Source organism: Salmo salar, chromosome ssa11 (assembly GCF_905237065.1).
Source record: "Salmo salar chromosome ssa11, Ssal_v3.1, whole genome shotgun sequence".
NCBI classification, from domain to species: Eukaryota; Metazoa; Chordata; class Actinopteri; order Salmoniformes; family Salmonidae; genus Salmo; species Salmo salar.
Window position 1 is genome coordinate 61,058,459 of NC_059452.1, and position 20,400 is coordinate 61,078,858.

A 20,400-nucleotide genomic window follows, 5' to 3' on the forward strand; every position below is an offset into this window, starting at 1 on the left:
TACAATCATTGGATAACAAAATGGACGAGCTACGATCACGAATATCCTACTAACGGGACTTTAAAAACTGTAATATCTTATGTTTCACCGAGTCGTAGCTGCGACATCGAGAGCAGCTGCACCATCGAGAATCCTGACTTGTTGCGTCACTGCCTGGTATGGCAACTGCTCGGCCTCCGACCGCAAGGCAGTACAGAGGGTAGTGCGTATGGCCCAGTACATCACTGGGGCCAAGCTTCCTGACATCCAGGACCTCTATAGCAGGCAGTGTCAGAGGAAGGCCCTAAAAATTGTCAAAGAGTCCAGCCACCCTAGTCATAGACTGTTCTCTCTGCTATCGCACGGCAAGCGGTACCGGAGCACCAAATCTAGGTCCAAAAGGCTTCTTAACAGCTTCTACCCCCCAAGCCGTAAGACTCCTGAACAGCTAATCAAATGGCTACCCAGACTATTTGCATTGTCCCTCCCCCCCCTCCACCCCCTCTTTTACGCTGCTGCTACTCTCTGTTTATTATCTATGCATAGCAGTGGAGGCTCCTCAGAGGAGGACCGGAGTACCATCCTCCTCAGTGAAATTTCTTAAAAATAAAAATAGTGAAACATAAACAAAGTTATCCTTTTTAGATAAAACTATACTAAATATATTCATATGTCACCAAATAATTGGTTAAAAACCATTGTTTTGCAATGAAGGTCTACAGTAACTTCAACAGCACTGTCTGGGCTAGATCCATGTTGTAGCCGGAAGACATCTAGCTTCCATCCTCCTCTGGCTACATTGACTTCAATACAAAACCTAGGGGGCTGGAAGGCCTCACCCCCTTCCATAGACGCACATAGAAATTATGACCACTTCCAGAGGACGTCCTCCAACCAATCAAAGCTTTTGAAGTATGAATTGACATGTTGTCCATCCAATCATTGATGTAGGATCAGAGAATGAACCTAGTGTGCTGTATTGGGATTGTGCCACAGAGCATTATGGGGGTTCTATGTGTTGAGAAGTTTGGTGACATTGTTGGATAGAGATTAAGAGTGAAGAGTGATAGTTTAGCATTTTTGTGACATTCTTCAATTCAAATGAGTTTTTTCAAATACAGGAGATGGAGGAGGTATATTATACATTGTTTTTTGGGGTTTAGAACTTTATTTTGGTTTCCAGTTAGTGCAATTCATTTAAATGTTCCTTGCTAAGTTTTCTCCGTCAGAATGGTAGAATGGCCAACGCTGCCGAAAATGTTGTGGACTTTTTGTTGAAGAACCCCTTTAATTCTCAAATCAAATCAAATGATATTGGTCACATACACATGGTTAGCAGATGTTAATGCGAGTGTAGCGAAATGCTTGTGCTTCTAGTTCCGACAGTGCAATAATATCTAACAAGAAATCTGACAACTCCACAACAACTACCTAATACACACAAATGTAAAGGGATGGAGCAAGAATATGTACATATAAATATATGGATGAGCGATGACAAAGTGGCATAGGCAATATGCAATAGATGGTATAAAATACAGTATATACATATGAGATTAGTAATGTAAGATATGTAAACATTATTAAAGTGGCATTATTTAAAATGACTAGTGATCCATTTATTAAAGTGGCCAATGATTCGAGTCTGTATGTAGGCAGCAGCCTCTCTGTGTTAGTGATGGCTGTTTAACAGTCTGATGGCCTTGAGATAGAAGCTGTTTTTCAGTCTCTCGGTCCCAGCTTTGATGCACCTGTACTGACCTCCCCTTCTGGATGGTAGTGGGGTGAACAGACAGTGGCTCGGGTGGTTGTTGACCTTGATGATCTTTTTGGCCTTCCTGTGACATTTGGCCTTCCTGTGCTGTAGGTATCCTGGAGGGCAGGTAGTTTGCCCACGGTGATGCGTTGTGTAGACCGCACCACCCTCTGGAGAGCCTTGCGGTTGAGGGCGGTGCAGTTGCTGTACCAGGCGGTGATACAGCCCGACAGGATGCCCTCAATTGTGCATCTGTAATAGTTTGTCAGGGTTCAGGTGACAAGCCAAATTTCTTCAGACTCCTGAGGTTCACCACACTGTCTGTGTGGGTGGACCATTTCAGTTTGTCCATGATGTGTACGCAGAGGAACTTAAACTTTCCACCTTCTCCACTGCTGTCCCGTCGATGTGGATAGTGGGGTGCTCCCTCTGCTGTTTCCTGAAGTCCATGATCACCTCATTTGTTTTGTTGACAGTGAGTGAGAGGTTTTTTCCTGACACCACACTCCAATTGCCCTCACCTCCTCCCTGTAGGCTGTCTCGTTGTTGTTGGTAATCAAGCCCACCACTGTTGTGTCGTCTGCAAACTTGATGATTGAGTTGGAGGCGCGCATGGCCATTCAGTCATGGGTGAACAGGGAGTACAGGAGGGGGCTGAGCACGCACCCTTGTGGCGTCACAGTGTTGAGGATCAGTGAAGTGGATATGTTGTTTCCTTCCTTCGCCACCTGGGGGCGGCCCGTCAGAAAGTCCAGGACCCAATTACCCAGGGCGGGGTTGAGACCCAGGGCCTCAAGCTTAATGATGAGCTTGGAGGGTACTATGGTGTTGAATGATGAGCTATAGTCAATAAACAGCATTCTTACATAAGTATTCCTCTTGTCCAGATGGGATAGGGCAGTGTTTGGGCGGTATACAAACTGAAGTGGGTCTAGGGTGGTAGGTAAGGTTGAGGTGATATGATCGTTGACTAGTCTCTCAAAGCACTTTATGACGACAGAAGTGAGTGTTACGGGGTGATAGTCATGTAGTTCAGTTATCTTTGCCTGCTTTGATACAGGAACAATGGTGGCCATCTTGAAGTATGTGGGGACAGCAGACTGGGAAAGGGAGCGATTGAATATGTCCGTAAACACACCAGCCAGCTGGTCTGCGCATGCTCATGTCGGTGGCACTGTATTATCCTCAAAGTGGGCAAAGAATGTGTTTAGTTTGTCTAGAAGCAAGAAGTCAGTGTCCGTGACGTGGCTGGTTTTCTTTTTGTAGTCCGTAATTACCTGTAGACCCTGCCACATACCTCTCATGTCTGAGCTGTTGAATTGCGACTCCACTTTGTCCCTATACCGACATTTCGCCTGTTTGATTGAATTGCGGAGGGAATAACTACACTGTTTATATCCGGCCATATTTCCAGTCATCTTTCCTTGGTTAAATGAGACTTTCAGTTTTGCGCGAATGCCGCCATCTATCCACGGTATGTTTTAATAGTCACAGTGGGTACATCTCCAATGCACTTCATTATAAACTCACTCACCGAATCAGTGTATAAATCAATGTTATTCTCTGAGGCTGCCCAGAACATTTCCCAGTCTGAGTGATCAAAACAATCTTGAAGCGTGGATTCCGATTGGTCAGACCAGCGTTGAATGGTTCGTGTCACGGGTACTTTCTGCCTATAGGACGGTAGAAGAAAAATGGAGTCGTGGTCAGATTTGCCGAAGGGAGGGCGGGGGAGAGCCTTGTATACATCGCGGAAGTTAGAGTAGCAGTGATCCAGTGTATTGCCCGCACGATAGCAGTTTCTGTGTGCTCCCTTAGGTTACCGCTGGAGGGCACCCTTACTTTGTTTCTAGTGTCCAGGTTACCCTGATTGTTATTATTGGTTTCATCTGTGGTGGATTGCCCTTTCGGTTCACCTGTTGCCTGGCTATTTAGGTTCCTCTGTGGGCAGGGATCTTTGCTTAGGTCTCATGTTTTGATTAGTGTGCTCGTGTGCTATTGCTTTGTTTTTTATTTTCTGTGAAGACCTGAGTAAATGTTCTGGATTTACCCTTACCCCTGCCTGCTGTGTTTCTCTGCGCCTGGGTCCGAGTTCGCACTAGCATTATTGTCACACGCGCAAGTGCTACAATCAATATGCTGATAGAATTTAGGTAGCCTTGTTCTCAGATTTGCATTGTTATAAACCCCAGCTACAGTAAATGCAGCCTCAGGATATATGGTTTCCAGTTTACATAGAGTCCAGTGAAGTTCCTTGAGGGCCGTCGTGGTATCTGCTTGAGGGGGGCTATACACGGCTGTGACAATAACCAACAAGAATTCTCTTGGGAGATAATATGGTCGGCATTTGATTGTAAGGAATTCTAGGTCAGGTGAACAAAAGGACTTGAGTTACTGTATGTTGTTATGATTACACCATGAGTCATTAATCATGAAGCACACACCCCTCCCTTCTTTTTCCCATAGAGATGATTATTTCTGTCAGCGCGACGCATGAAGAAACCCGGTGGCTGTACCGATTCCGTCAACATATCCCGAGAGAGCCATGTTTCCGTGAAACAGAGAATGTTACAATGTCTCTCTGGAAGGCAACCCTTGCCCTAATTTTGCCAACCTTGTTGTTTTGGGTCGGCCTCTGGGATTAGATCCAATGTCCTGGGTGGTGGTCCGAACAAAGGATCCACTTCGGGAAAGTCGTATTCCTGGTCGTAATGTTGGTAACTTGACGTCGCTCTTATATCCAATAGTTCTTCCTGGCTGTATGTAATAACACTTAACCTCTCTTGGGTAGGGGGCAGTATTTTCATGTCCGGATGAAAATCGTGCCCAAAGTAAACTGCCTGTTACTCAGGCCCACAAGCTAGGATATGCATATAATGGTCGATTTGGATAGAAAACACTCTAAAGTTTCTAAAACTGTTAGAATAATGTCTGTGAGTATAACAGAACTGATATGGCAAGCGAAACCCCGAGGACAAACCATCCCAAAAAAGAATAATGTTCAGCCTACCACTATTTTCATGGCTGTCACTTTTATTATAAGGCGAAGTCCTCCCAGATTGCAGTTCCTAGGGCTTTCACTAGATGTCAACGGTCTTTAGAAAGAGCTTCAGTCTGGTTTTTGGAAAAATGAGCCAGAAATTGTAGTTTTTCTAGGTGGCTCCCATTTTGGTTGTAGTGTTTCCAAGCGTGTGAATGAGAGCGCATTCTTTGGTATTTTCCTCCGGTAAAGACAATAACGATTCTCCGTCTTAAATTTGATCGTTTATTTACGTATTAGGGTACCTAAGGTTTGATTATAAACGTTGTTTGACTTGTTTGGAAAAGTTTATTAATAACGTTTGGGATTCATTTTGTATGCATTTTGATGGAGGGAAACTGGGTGGATTATTGACTGAAGCGCACCAGCTAAACTGAGTTTTTATGGATATAAAGAAGGACATTATCGAACAAAAGGACCATTTGTGATGTAACTGGGACCTTTTGGAGTGCCAACAGAAGAAGATCATCAAAGGTAAGGCATTTATTATATCGCAATTTCTGACTTTCGTGTCGCACCTGCCTGGTTGAAATATGTTTTTCATGGTTTTGTATGCGGGGCGCTGTCCTCAGATAATCGCATGGTGTGCTTTCGCCGCAAAGCCTTTTTGAAATCTGACACATAGCGGCTGGATTACCAAGAAGTTAAGCTTTATTTTGATGTATTACACTTGTGATTTTATGAAAGTTAAATATATAGATTCTGTAGTTTGAATTTCGCGCTCTGAAATTTCACCGGATGTTGGCTACCGTCCCACCTGCCTATAAGAAGTTACGATTTTCTGGGCTAACAATATAAAAAATAATACATAAAAAAAACACTGCGTAGTTTCCTAAGAACTCGAAGAGAGGCGACCATCTCTGTCGGCGCCATCTTGCTAGGGGGGTACACGGAAATGTGTGAATTAAAAGCGAGGGTCGACATCTGCCTGAGATCAGTTTCATGAAGAAGGATGAAAAGGTGAGGGCGTTCAATACCAACTGGTATCAAATGTATAGCTGGTTAACAGGGAGCCTATCAGCAAGCCGCCTGTAATTGCACGTTAAGATTCTTTACATGCTGAACATCTTTTCTGGGATGTCAAAAACAATTCCAAATGATTTGATAGCTTCCATGCATCATCCATTAAAAGTTAGATTAAAGAGAGGTTGACGCAGCACATTTTTTTCGCGTGCGCTCAAGTAGGCTTTGCACTTTCCTCCGGTGTTTATTTAGCAAAGATGATAACACATAATCACTCCGGACAGACACAAGCAAAAAGTCATCACATAAATGTTGCAGCAGCCCAGGCTACACCTGAACATTAGAAATCTGACATGCTGTATGGGATGAAAACAAGTCTATTTTTCCATCTGATCAACTGTAGGCTACTAATAAGAGCCGCTGCATACAGTCTATGTGCCCTGTCCATCAGGTCAGGGTAAACTAATTGGTAACGTTATGTATTTATAGTCCATTTGTGTGTCAGGAGAAAGTTCAGGTCAAATTTTGATTATATTCAACATTGGGCTGGCTAGGCTGCCTATACGTTTTTAATCCAAATGTATTACCTGGAATGAATCAATCGACATGGCAGATGTGAGTTATTAAATGGCAGATGTGAGTCATTGTGATGGCAAATGTGAGTCATGTTTTTTCATAAGGCCTACAGTTGCATAGGCCTGCATGATGCAAACATGCATAAAGCAAGCTCAGCCCTGTGAGTTCTATTGTCTATCAGTTGTTGTCTATGTGTCTGGGTAGAGGAAATCCCCCTCCTAATGTAGTCTAAATATAAATGATATGAACAAATATAAGGTAGCTGCAGTTTGAACAGGTTCACTACCCCCCCCCATCTGCTATTTGTATTTACAGCTAAGTCCCCTCATGTTCCCTGATTAAGAGGTGGTGACTACTCCACTCCACTACCATTGTCAACTTTCTCCTGACATGAACTGAAGCCATGGCGTCTCATGTGCCCGCTCATCCACTGGCACATTGAATGTTTCTCTTCCAAGCACTGTGAGTACCCCGATCAATTTTCTCTCATTACTGTATGTAGAGTCAATCACATACACAATCACATTATTACACATCAAAGATTTTACTCCTTGCTTGGACTAACTCATTCTTAGCTCTTTGGTCTAACTGTGTAGTGTCTTGTGTTATTTTTTGTTGTTGTCTTCCCAGTAAAATCCTGTCCTGCACTGGTCAAGCCTCTGAACACCTCAACTCATGCCTCATACCCTCATTCAATCACTGCCGTGATCCCTTTCCAACACTGTGTAAGTACAGTGAGAGAAAAAAGTATTTGATCCCCTGCTGATTTTGTACGTTTGCCCACTGACAAAGAAATTATCAGTCTATAATTTTAATGGTAGGTTTATTTGAACAGTGAGAGACAGAATAACAACAAAAAAATCCAGAAAACCGCATGTCAAAAATGTTATAAAATGATTTGCATTTTAATGAGGGAAATAAGTATTTGACCCCTCTGCAAAACATGACTTAGTACTTGGTGGCAAAACCCTTGTTGGCAATCCCAGAGGTCAGACGTTTCTTGTAGTTGGCCACCAGGTTTGCACACATCTCAGGAGGGATTTTGTCCCACTCCTCTTTGCAGATCTTCTCCAAGTCCTTAAGGTTTCGAGGCTGACGTTTGGCAACTCGAACCTTCAGCTCCCTCCACAGATTTTCTATGGGATTAAGGTCTGGAGACTGGCTAGGCCACTCCAGGACCTTAAGAGCTATTTGAAAAGACTACCTGAAATTTCTGCCTGTTTTGGAGGGATGGAGTTTTAGCCTGCTTGGTGACATCACCAAGCAGTTCATAGACCAATAAGAAAGAGGGTCCCATACCTCTCTACCAATAACAACTAGTTTTCAGTTTCCCCCTCCCGACTCAGACCACTCTCAAACAGCCCTAGCAAAGTTCTTGCTTGTGAATATGTGCTTTGCTAAAAATACATTTTGTTTATTTTTGTCCATTTTAATGGTTTTCAATCACAGTAAGGTACTGTACTTCATTGTTACACCGAAATGATTTAATATTGAGATAAAAATGGCTGCATTGGACATTTAATAGGCTACCCTAAAAACTGGAAAAAGTATCTTTGCAAGTAAACATCTTGAGTTATAAAAACAAATCTCCATCAAAGTAATCTATAAATCAAGGGTAATAAACATGTTATTAATAACAGGTCTCCAACCTATCAAACTCTACAGCCTGGTCTCATAGACTAAACATAACATAGTAAATGTAAATCTGGGACAATCAAATGAGTATGATATGTTACGTTTGTTATGATTACTTAAGACAGAAGGTTACTTAAGGCAAAATCAAAAGGATGATGGTTTGTCGGGGTGGATGGGTAGGTGTATAATTTTTAAAACAAGAAAGTTGGTTGCAATTTCAATTTAATTCACCAGAAAAGACAGAACAAATAATACAACAAATATTGTGGTTAAACTGAAATATACTAATTGATAAAAAAACAAAAAACATTTTCTATAAAAATTATTTTAAAAAGGTATAATCTTTGTAAATTATATCATAAATAGGACTGGTGGAGTTCTCACACATGCAGCTAACAAAAATATATGGAAATATCTGCTCTCCCAAAGTTACAATCAACTAATTGCAGTATTACCGCAAAAATGGAAGAGGCAAGTGGAAGGGGGAAAAGTAAGGAACTTGTTTGGCGGCCCTGCATATACCAGTTTAATTTAAGGACGAAACAATTGACAGCCGTGCCATATAGTGTAGCTCAGTTGGTAGAGCATGGTGTTTGCAACGCCAGGGTTGTGGGTTTGTTTCCCACGGGGGGCCAGCACAGAAAAAAAATGTATGAAATTGTATGAAATGTATGCATTCACTACTGTAAGTCGCTCTGGATAAGAGCGTCTGCTAAATGACTAAAATGTAAATGTATTTGATCCCCTGCTGATTTTTAATGGTAGGTTTATTTGAACAGCGAGAGACAGAATAACAACAAAAATATCCAGAAAAACGCATGTTAAATATGTTATACATTTATTTGCATTTTAATGAGGGAAATAAGTATTTGACCCCCTCTCAATCATAAAGATTTCTGGCTCCCAGGTGTATTTTATACAGGTAATGAGCTGAGATCAGGAGCACACTCTTAAAGGGAGTGCTCCTAACCGCAGCTTGTTACCTGTATAAAAGACACCTGCCCACAGAAGCAATCAATCAATCAGATTCCAAACTCTCCACCATGGCCAAGACCAAAGAGCTCTCCAAGGATAGTTGTAGACCTACACAAGGCTGGAATGGGCTACAAGACCATCGCCAAGCAGCTTGGTGAGAAGGTGACAACATTTGGTGCGATTATTCGCAAATGAAAGAAACACAAAAGAACTGTCAATATCCCTCGGCCTGGGGCTCCATGCAAGATTTCACCTCGTGGAGTTGCAATGATTATGAGAACGGTGAGGAATCAGCCCAGAACTACACGGAAGGATCTTGTCAATGATCTCAAGGCAGCTGGGACCATAGTCACCAAGAAAACAATTGGTAACACACTACACCGTGAAGGACTGAAATCCTGCAGCGCCCGCAAGGTCCCCCTGCTCAAGAATACATATACATGCACGTCTGAAGTTTGCCAATGAACATCTGAATGATTCAGGGGACAACTGGTGAAATTGTTGTGGTCAAATGAGACCAAAATGGAGCTCTTTGGCATCAACTCAACTCGCCGTGTTTGGAGGAGGAGGAATGCTGCCTATGACCCCAAGAACACCATCTCCACCGTCAAACATGGAGGTGGAAACATTATACTTTGGGGGTGTTTTTCTGCTAAGGGGACAGGACAACTTCACCGCATCATTTGACGGGGCCATGTACTGTCATATCTTGGGTGAGAACCTACATCCCTCAGCCAGGGCATTGAAAATGGGTCGTGGATGGGTATTCCAGCATGACAATGACCCAAAACACACGGCCAAGGCAACAAAGGAGTGGCTCAAGAAGAAGCACATTAAGGTCCTGGAGTGGCGTAGCCAGTCTCCAGACCTTAATCCCATAGAAAATCTGTGGAGGGAGCTGAAGGTTCGAGTTGCCAAACGTCAGCCTTGAAACCTTAATTAATGACTTGGAGAAGATCTGCAAAGAGGAGTGGGACAAAATCCCTCCTGAGATGTGTGCAAACCTGGTGGCCAACTACAAGAAATGTCTGACCTCTGTGATTGCCAACAAGGGTTTTGCCACCAAGTACTAAGTCATGTTTTGCAGAGGGGTCAAATACTTATTTCCCTCATTAAAATGTAAATCATTTTATAACATTTTTGACATGCGTTTCTCTGGATTTTTTTGTTGTTATTCTGTCTCTCACTCTTCATATAAACCTACCCTTAAAATTATAGACTGATCATTTCTTTGTAAGTGGGCAAACATACAAAATCAGCAGGGGATCAAATACTTTTTTCCCCCACTGTAGATGCCGGATTCAAAATGTTATAATCATTTAAATGATTATACAAAATTCTTGCAACCAGTAGAATGCTATAAATTTGTGGGATATAACCATCCCAGCTCTGCAGATTTTGCTGCGAAGACACAGAATCAATATATAATTTGTTTTGGTACTGTCCCTACAGTGCATTCGGAAAGTATTCAGACCCGTTGACCTTTTCCACATTTTGTTACATTACAGCCTTATTCTAAAATGGTTTAAATCCTCATCAATTTTCACGTAATATCCTATAATGACAAAGTGAAAACAGGTTTATAGACATTTTTGCTAATCCATAATAAAACAATTCTAAATCACATTTACATAAGGATTCAGACCCTTTACTCAGTACTTTGTTGAAGCACCTTCGGCAGCGAATACAGCCTCGAGTCTTCTTGGGTATGACGCTACATGCTTAGCACACCTGTATTTGGGGAGTTTCTCCCATTCTTCTCTGCAGATCCTCTCAAGCTCTGTCAGGTTGGATGGGGTGCGTCGCTGCATAGCTATTTTCAGGTCTCTCCAGAGGTGTTCGATAGGGTTCAAGTCCGGGCTATGGCTGGGCCCCTCAAGGACATTCAGAGATTTGTTCCGAAACCACTCCTGCGTTGTCTTGGCTGTGTGCTTAGGGTCGTTGTCCTGTTGGAAGGTGAACCTTCGCCCCGAGTCTGAGGTCCGGAGAGCTCTGGAGTAGGTTTTCATCAAGGATCTCTCTGTTTTGTCATACCCATGGTATGCGGTCTCATATACCACGGCTGTCAGCCAATCAGCATTCAGGGCTGGAACCACCCAGTTTCTATATGAGTACACTACCGTTCAAAAGTTTGGGGTCACTTAGAAATCTCCTTGTTTTTGAAAGGAAAGCACATTTTTTGTCCATCAAAATAACATCAAATTGATCAGAAATACAGTGCAGATATTGTTAATGTTGTAAATGACTATTGTAGCTGGAAACGTCTGATTTTTAATGGAATATCTACATAGGGGTACAGAGGCCCATTATCAGCAACCATCACTCCTGTGTTCCAATGGCACGTTGTTTTAGCTAATCCTAAATTTATCATTTTAAAAGGCTAATTTATCATTAGAAAACCCTTTTGCAATTATGTTTGCACAGCTGAAAATTGTTGTTCTGATTAAACACAACACTTTTTAACTATAATAAATACTACAGTATTTAATTTGCATATATCTCCCCTCCCCCCATATCACAATTTGTGCCACCATTAAGTGAGAAACCTACAGGTAACTGCCAAAATAAAGGAAAGACCAACATAACTGGCAGCTTCATTAAATAGTACCCGCAAAACAATTTCTCCATTTCCACCTGACTGACGTGCCCAAAGTAAACTGCCTGTTGCTCAGGCCCTGAAGCCAGGATATGCATATAATTGGTACCATTGGAAAGAAAACACTTTGACGTTTGTAGAAATGTTAAAATAATGTAGGAGACTAAAACTCAATAGATATGGTAGGAGAAAATCCAAAGAAAAACCAACCAGAATCTTTTTTTGAGAGAGAGCGTGCTCTTACAATGGAAAGTATAGGGGCATTCTGAATTCTAGCTCCCAGCATGCAATTCCTATTGCTTCCACAGGGTGTCAGCAGTCTATGTTTAAGGTTTCAGGCTTGTAACTTCCAAAACAAATAAGGAATATGAGTTTTAGTACAAGGACACAGTCTTGGAAATTCGTGTTTGGGCGTGTGATGAAGACAAGACGCACCTGCTAAAATCGGTTTCCTATTGAACATACTTCTTTCCGTAAGAAATATTATAGTTTGAATACAATTTAGGGTATCTGAGGAGTAGATAGAAATGTATTTTGACTTGTTTAAACAAAGTTTAGCGGTAGATTTTCGGATTCCTTTCTCTGCATGTTGAACGAGTGGATTACTGAAATCGATGGCACCATCTAAATGGACTTTTGGGGATATAAAGAAGGATTTTATCTAACAAAACGACACTACATGTTATAGCTGGGACCCTTTGGATAACAAATCAGAGGAAGATTTTCAAAAAGTAAGTGAATCGCTATTTGTGAATTTATGAAACCTGTGCCGATGGAAAAATATTGTGATGTGGGGCGCCGTCCTCAAACAATCACATGGCATGCTTTCGCTGTAATGGCAACTGTAAATCGGACAGTGCAGTTAGATTAACAAGAATTTAAGCTTTCAACCAACATAAGACACTTGTATGTACCTAAATGTTTAATATCCATCATTTGTATGATTATTTATTTGAATTGCGCGCCCTCCAGTTTCACCGGAAGTTGTCCCGCTAGCGGGACGTCATTAAATAGTACCCGCAAAACACCAGTCTCAACGTCAACAGTGAAGAGGCGACTCCGAGATGCTGGCCTTCTAGGCAGAGTTCCTCTGTCCAGTGTCTGTGTTCTTTTGCCCATCTTAATCTTTTATTTTTATTGGCCAGTCTGAAATATGGCTTTTTCTTTGCAACTCTGCCTAGAAGGCTAGCATCCCAGAGTCACCTCTTCACTGTTGACGTTGAGACTGGTGTTTTGCGGGTACTATTTCATGAAGCTGCCAGTTATGTTGGTCTTTCCTTTATTTTGGCAGTTACCTGTAGGTTTCTCACTTAATGGTGGCAAATATTGTGATATGGGGGAGGGGAGGTATATGCAAATTAAATACTGTAGTATTTCTTATAGTTAAAAAAGTTTTTTTGAGGATAATAAGGTAGTATTCTACATTAAACTACAAAATTATATAGTAAGTACTACACATGATCGAGGGATACTACAGTGTGTAGTATAGTATTCTACATTATACAAAATGTCACTATAGAATTCTATTGTAAGTACTGTAGTATTCTATAGTAAACTGTAGTATTTTTTCATGTGGGGGAATGCAGTACAGCACATAAACATCACGTTCATTATGGGTTTCTTTAAACAAGACAAGTTCTCCAGTACTTTTGTATACGTTTTAGTCAGTAATTCTGAAAGTAAAAAACATATTTAGTAGTCGCCAAAGTTGGGGAACATGTCAAGACATACTAAAGTTGTGCAGTTGAAGTATTCTTGCCACCACATGCAGATTGTTGACTCGACTGCCTCTGCATGATGATGACATTCCTTTCAATTAAGGTTTTACAGAACTCACAGATTTGTTTAATTGTTTAGTTAATTAGTTGTCTATATAACAATAAATGATAATTAACAACTGATGGGAGTTATTATATAACAGAAGAACTTTGAAATGTAATCTTCATTCTAATCATAGTTCGATAAATTGCTGAGGGTTGACTTATTTTCTGATGGACTTTCAGCGCTATCAAGTGGCCAAATGCAATACATCAGCGAGGGACCAATAGATATTGGTAGAAGATTGTCATATTTTTCTACAATTTATCTGACTGAAATGTTACATGTAGCAAGATACCCTGTTTGTTACGGCATAAGATGTTCACCATTGGCAGTCCAACAGATATTTGGGGACACTGGAACGTCACTGAAAGATTGTCATGCTTGCCATCGTATAGTCAGAGAAATGTCTAGTAGAACATTTTCATAATCTGTTTACCGTTCTCTAAAACTGTTGTCAGAGTTTTAGAATGAACAAACTACATATTTTGTTTGTTATGTGATAAAAAACGTACTGAACTTCAGTAAATTGGTAATCGCCTCTACTCATGAGTGAGAATTTACCGGTATGATTGCGCATCCACACAAAGTCATTGGCACGTGTGCATGCTGTCATACGATCTAATTGCGTTACAAGAGGCTTCAGAAGAAGATAAGACTATCCTGGCAGAAACAGTTTGAAGTTGTAAAGAACATATTATCTGCATAAAAAATGGCTAGAGGAAGTCGCAGTGCCAGTCCTTCTTCGGCACCAACCAGGTAATGTGTTTTGAACGATTATGCAACTTGGTCAGATGCCGATTTATTAAAATGTTAACAGCCTCGTTTGCTTAGCAGTTAACTGGTTATAGTGTCCATATGCATAACTGTAATTGAATGACACACAGCTGTTTTAGAAACACAGCCCTAAAACTACTGCCATATGACTGACACTTTTCTTAATAGTTGTCTGCATCACAAAAGTCCTTAGCTAGATTTGTGGGTCATTTTTCAGTTCTTGGCCCCAAGGGCAGTGGGTAGAAGGTCAGCATTTGCTAGAAAAGTTTGCATAAACCAAACAAATTATGCCATCAATTTTAAATAATTGCTGTTTCTTATTGTCATTCAGACTGTTTTCCTGCACATATTTGTTCTTGGTGATAATAATCTATGTGGAGGTATAAGATTAGAGATCAGCTGTTTACTAACCAATAGAGGCCAAATCTTTGAATGCATGCATCCTCCGAAGATGGAGAGGGACAATTCATGGCTTGATCAGAGGAAGGTGGTCAGGGAGATGGTTGATGAAGAGTCTGGTGATGATCATGTAGATCAGTGGTTCCCAGGCTTTAAACTTACTCTTGAAAGTTGTAATAGTAGAATGCGCAAGGTGCAATTTGTAAATTGGGTAGTGCATCATCAGTTCTTTTTGTCATGTTAGTCATTGCATACCTTAGAGCTATTTATAACTTGTCAGAAATGTTCAGATCAACTAGCCCATGTCAGCTAAACATTTTTGTTTTTTTAGCCCATAGATATTGTTATAATTTTTGTCACTCATATCATATGAATACACATTAGACATCGCAAAATGTATAGAATTGCAAGAAAATTTGCTTTAAAAGTGCAACATTTTCTTCGCACCCCATGACAAAATGTGTAGAATTTCAGGAAATAAGCTTTAAACCTGCAATACATTTCTCCACCAACAAGAGGGGTGTGAACAGTTTGTGTCATGAACAGTGCTTTTCCCATAGAAATAGACATGGTATGCGCGCACGGGGGAGGGGGAGGGGGGTGCAGGATGTTCCCCGATGCTGAAGGGAGGCCCCGGGTGAAAAAGTTTGGGAACCCCTGATGTAGATAATGTAATGTATCAGGTAATGCAAGGCTGTCTGATTCAACAAAATAACAATTGTAATCAGTGCAAGTGATGTCAGAGCAAAATTATGATGTTACATCAGTCTGACCCCCCTCCCCCTTAGGTATGTTGATGTTCCATTTTAGAGGCCATGTTCTCTTCATTGTGTGCTCTCTTCTATTTCCAGCTCATCCCCGGCCCATCATGCCCCGGCCGCTCCACCCCCGTCAGCCCTCGCCGCTCCTGCCGCGCCCCAAGGGCCCAGCCTCATGGCCCAGATGGCCACCACCGCAGCAGGGGTTGCAGTGGGCTTTGCCATGGGCCACGTCATGGAGAGTGCCCTCACAGGCGCCTTCAGTGGTGGCAGCAGCTCTGAATCTGTCAAACCTGCCGCCAGCACATACCAAGTGAGCAGGGCAGGGGGCCAGTGAGAGCCTGTGAATGGAAATAGGCCATTTTCCAATACTCCTAAATAGCTTCCTCTTCTTCAGGAACATTGACAGGTGATAGGGATTGATAGAGTTTCACCATAGGTTATTCCATTCACCAGAACAGTGGACAAGAAGGAAATAATTTATGTTGGGCCGTTCTACTGGCAAAACCTACCTGAAATCCTACCTAAATCCGATTCACCTGACAATGAGTGTCTTGTCTGAAAAGAACAGCCAAAGATAGGTTGTTCTGACAGTACTAAATTGGTGTGGATCGTTGGACAGCAGAGGATGTCTCTGACTTTGGCAGCCCTGGAGAGATAACCTACTGCCCTAAGGGGTTTGACTTCTCAGCTTTCAAATGTACATTTTAGGAAACAGAATTGGACCTAACAACATTGTTTGACACTTAGTATTGTGCCATTGAAAAACAGAAATAACTCTCTCTGTTATGTGTCCAAAACACAGAGGCAGGGATTTGGGGTATTTACAGATGTGACGTCGCAGGTTGATATATCACAGTTTGATTTCTTGATAGCTTTTCTGAAAATGGAACTAGACCTGTCCTAGAAAGCCCAAACTCCTCCCTTCAGCTAAGTGAGGCCATGCAAGCGACCCATTCACTCACTAAGAAGTGTCACATTATACTCCTTGATGTCAGACATTGACTCTACATGACGACTGAGGCAATTTAATCTGGCGCTGACAGTATTACAACAGCTAGAAAGAGTTTTGGATGAAGCAAACTATTAAAGAATTGTCTGGCCCATGGGATGTCTGAAAAGTGGCATTACTCCAACAAGATTAGTTCTGGTATTTATACAATTATGGTTGATGAATTTGATCACTTAGTATTATATCATGTAAACCTGCCATTGAGGTATTGGAAGCAGAACATCATGTAACCTAGCCATAGCAATGGAATGCCCTAGATGCAGTAAACAAGGAACATAAAAGATAGCTTGTCGATACTGTTCTATGAAATTTATGCAGAACTAATTCAAAAGGTGCATTATGCAGAAATGTATCGATAATTTAAATTTGCCTTGAATTTCCATGAAAGTATACAGCACGGTACTTGGAATGGCCAAACCAGACATTCGTCAGTAAACAAGCAACATTATGCAACTTTGAAATCTTCTATCAAGTAATTGCACTCCGTTACTACCTTATGTGTGATGCCAGGATATGAACCTCTCCATCAACGTGATCAAGACAAAGGAGATGATTGTGGACTACAGAAAAAGGAGGGCTGAGAACGCTCCCATTCTCATCAACGGGGTTGTAGTGGAGCAGGTTGAGAGCTTCAAGTTCCTTGGTGTCCACATCACCAACAAACTATCATGGTCCAAACACAACAAGACAGTCGAAGAGGGCACGACAACGCCTATTCCCCCTCAGGAGACTGAAAAGATTTGGCATGGGTCCTCAGATCCTCAAAAAGTTCTACAGCTGCACCATCGAGAGCATCCTGACTGGTTGCATCACCGCCTGGTATGGCAACTGCTCGGCCTCCTTGACACAAGGCACTACAGAGGGTAGTGCGTACGACCCAGTCCATCACTGGGGCCAAGCTTCCGGCCATCCAGGACCTCTATACCAGGCGGTGTCAGAGGAAAGTCCAAAAAGGACTCCAGCCAACCTATTCATAGACTGTTCTCTCTGCTACCGCACGGAAAGCGGTACCGGAGCACCAAGTCTAGGTCCAAAAGATTTCTAAACAGCTTCTAACCCCAAGCCATAAGACTCCTGAACAGTTAATGAAATGGCTACCCGGACTATTTGCGTTGTCCCCACCCCCATTATTACGCTGCTGCTACTCTCCGTTTATTAGCCATGCATAGTCACTTTACTTCTACCTAGATGTACATATTACCTCAATTACCTCGACTAACTGGTGCCCCCGCACATTGACTCTGTACCGGTACCCCCTGTATATACCCTGTATATAGCCTCGCTATTGTTATTTTATTGTTGCTCCTTAATTATTAGGTTTTTTTCTTTTTTCTTTATTTTTTTACTTCAGTTTATTTTAGTAAATACTTTAACACTTTTTTTCTTAACTGCATTGTTGGTTAAGGGCTTGTAAGTGAACACTTCCCTGTAAGGTCGACACCTGTTGTATTTGGCGCATATGACATAAAATTAGATTTGTCATGTCAAAGATATAAAGGACAGGTGGAAATGTTGCATAATGTATCTGAGCTAGCATGGAGATAATGACTGTCACACTGAAGTCAAATCAATACTTGTTTACAGTAGTGCAGATGTCTACAGTATCTTTGACAAGTGTGTGTGTCTGTGCCATTATAGGAGGCCGCTCGACCTGTCTCCTCCCAGCCGGGCCCATGCATGTTTGAGGTGCGACAGTTCCTGAACTACGCCACCACTCAGGCTGACCTCAGCTTGTGCGAGAGCTTCATTGAGGCGCTCAAACAGTGCAAAGGCTCACACGGTAAGGTACTCATTAATGATTGGTAGTTATGAACACCCAATTGTATCACAGGACACTGGGTTAAATTAGTGATGTAGAATAAATAGACCATAACTGTGTTCGAATACTCATACTAGCCATACTATTTGTGACGTGAATTGAGTATATAGTATGCTTATTGGTCATAGTATGGATATAGTTAGTATGCCAAAAGTTCCTGGATGTCGTACTAAATTCGCCAAAATATGAAGTATACACGCAGAGGACACTATTTCTGTACTTTAGGGCCCAAAATGCAATTCTTCAGGAAATGGGCGTGGCTTCACATCTTTCACAGATTTGAAGGAAATGGTGGAAAATATGCAGTCGAAGTACAACGAGAGCGGATACAAATTCATTCCTTTAACTAATTGACACATGTTAAGAAAATGTTGAGCAATGTAATAAAGTAATGACTTTTCAAATGAGTTACCTTACACGTTATTGGCTGACATTTTGTTAGCTACGCTGTCCTTACGAACCACATAGCGTATCATTACAGCAGTATGTACCGGTATGTTGTTAGCTAGCTACTTATACATCAAACTTGCCAGGATATTAACTATAGGCTATCTAACGAACCACCCAACGTTTATTGACTTGATTATTCCCGTCATTCTTAGCTTAGCTGGACATTCGGGTGCTTTCGTAAATACGCTCTGTCTATCTACTCCGATTTATACCCATTGAATATGGCCGGTATCAGTAAGTGTCGTCAAAAAGCATAATTAAATTGTTGCCAGCGGCAGTTACAGTCACCGATGCTCTGGATAACATGAAAACAGCCTAACCAGCTCTGCTAGGGCAAGTAAAATGGTCAGAGTGGTCTCATTTGTGTCTGGAAGTAGCTAGCAAGCTAGCCAACGTTAGCTTGGGTGCTTGTCTGCCGTTGTAAGGTCAGAACGCTCAAATCAACCCTACTCCTCGGCCTGAACGTCCAGTGTGCGCTCTGAGAGCGAAACGCTCTGAATTTACAAACACACTCTGGCACTCCAGATTGAATTTAAGAACACACCCGATGTCTTAAAATGTCTAACCAGTCATTTGTTATGCTAGCAAGAGGTTGCATAGCAACAGCATCAACTTCCGGTAGACGGGCAAAGAGCTAGTGCGCTCAACTGAAAGCATACTGTTCCTTTACAGTATACTAAAATGAACTAATAGTATGTAGTGTATATACTCATTAAGTGTACAGTATGTTAGTATGGGTATTCGAACACAACTCATGAATGTCTACAAAATTTCTGCTCAAGGGAGTGATCTACATTTACATTTACATTTAAGTCATTTAGCAGACGCTCTTATCCAGAGCGACTTACAAATTGGTGCATTCACCTTATGATAGCCAGTGGAACAACCACTTTACAATAGTGCATCTAAATCTAGAAATCTAGAATTCTGTGGTATAACCAGAAGATATTTACATTCTTGTTCTATTTTTATTATGCTATTGGGAATGCCATTTGGATATTTATCAGATCTCGAAGATCAGGCTAGGCTTGGTTATGCACATTTACTTGACTTGGCTATGCATATTTCAACACACCACACAATATATGGATGTGCATGCTTTGTTCAGTGTAATGCTTTGTTTTTTCGTTTGTATATATTCTTTAGTATTTATCCTTTTCCGAGCCCTAACTGTTTTTAGAATATGATTTGCAGATAGTTATTTTATGAATCAATTGACCTTGTCTTGTTGTTTTTCCTGCAGGTGTTACATCACTGGTTTGATCAAGGATGTTAGGAGTCAAAACAAGACACCATTTTCAAATGAACACATCGTAGCGTAGACAGATGTGCCACTCGGTCATGAAATCAACTCTATTCAATTCTCCACTGTAACAAGAAAGGAATTATGTTTGTTCACTGTTGATATGTCACGAAATGTATGCTGTATGATTTAAAAAAATGTTGGTAATGTATATGAGATTGTGAAATAAAGAGCTGCTATTAACTTTCTACTGGATTCCTCTGTTCAGCATTTTTTTTGTCTGTCACGTTTAACAACCTAAAGGATGGTTAAATAGTTTGCTTGTCCATCCTTAAAATGACCCTTGGAATGAAGTGCTTCAGACGAGAGAAATTAAACATGTGAGAATATTGATAGAAGAGAAATGCATAATGAATCTTGTGTGCTCTGCTTTACTCTTTCGTGTAGAAAAAATATATTCACTATATTGTCAATTAACCTCTTAATGATCTGACCCTTTTTTTCCATTAGTGCCTAAAATGGACCTGAAGCAAGGATATGCATATTCTTGATACCATTTGAATGGAAACACTTTGAAGTTTGTGGAAATGTGAAATTAATGTAG

General features: G+C 41.3%; 1 protein-coding gene across 2 annotated transcripts; it reads left to right on the forward strand.

Moving 5' to 3' along the window:
* Window positions 1–6,736: 6,736 nt before the first annotated feature.
* LOC106562847 (coiled-coil-helix-coiled-coil-helix domain-containing protein 10, mitochondrial) lies at window positions 6,737–20,051 on the forward strand. Of its 2 annotated transcripts, none has more exons than XM_014127891.2 (4): window positions 6,737–6,776; window positions 15,366–15,585; window positions 17,923–18,064; window positions 19,797–20,051. In XM_014127891.2, the coding sequence occupies exons 1-4, from the start codon at window positions 6,757–6,759 to the stop codon at window positions 19,814–19,816; spliced, it is 402 nt and encodes a 133-aa protein (XP_013983366.1). In that variant the 5' UTR covers window positions 6,737–6,756; the 3' UTR covers window positions 19,817–20,051. The 2 variants fall into 2 exon arrangements, with proteins under 2 accessions (XP_013983366.1, XP_013983365.1); XM_014127890.2 differs by lacking the exon at window positions 6,737–6,776 and adding an exon at window positions 13,899–14,097.
* Window positions 20,052–20,400: the final 349 nt, after the last annotated feature.

What these genes read in the sequence shown, in the direction of transcription:
- LOC106562847 (XM_014127890.2), top strand. Translation starts at nt 14,051, where the DNA reads ATGGCTAGAGGAAGTCGCAGTGCCAGTCCTTCTTCGGCACCAACCAG. An exon ending in CCTTCTTCGGCACCAACCAG is followed by an intron (nt 14,098 to 15,365) that starts GTAATGTGTTTT and finishes TTCTATTTCCAG; the next exon opens with CTCATCCCCGGCCCATCATG. An exon ending in ACAGTGCAAAGGCTCACACG is followed by an intron (nt 18,065 to 19,796) that starts GTAAGGTACTCA and finishes TTTTTCCTGCAG; the next exon opens with GTGTTACATCACTGGTTTGA.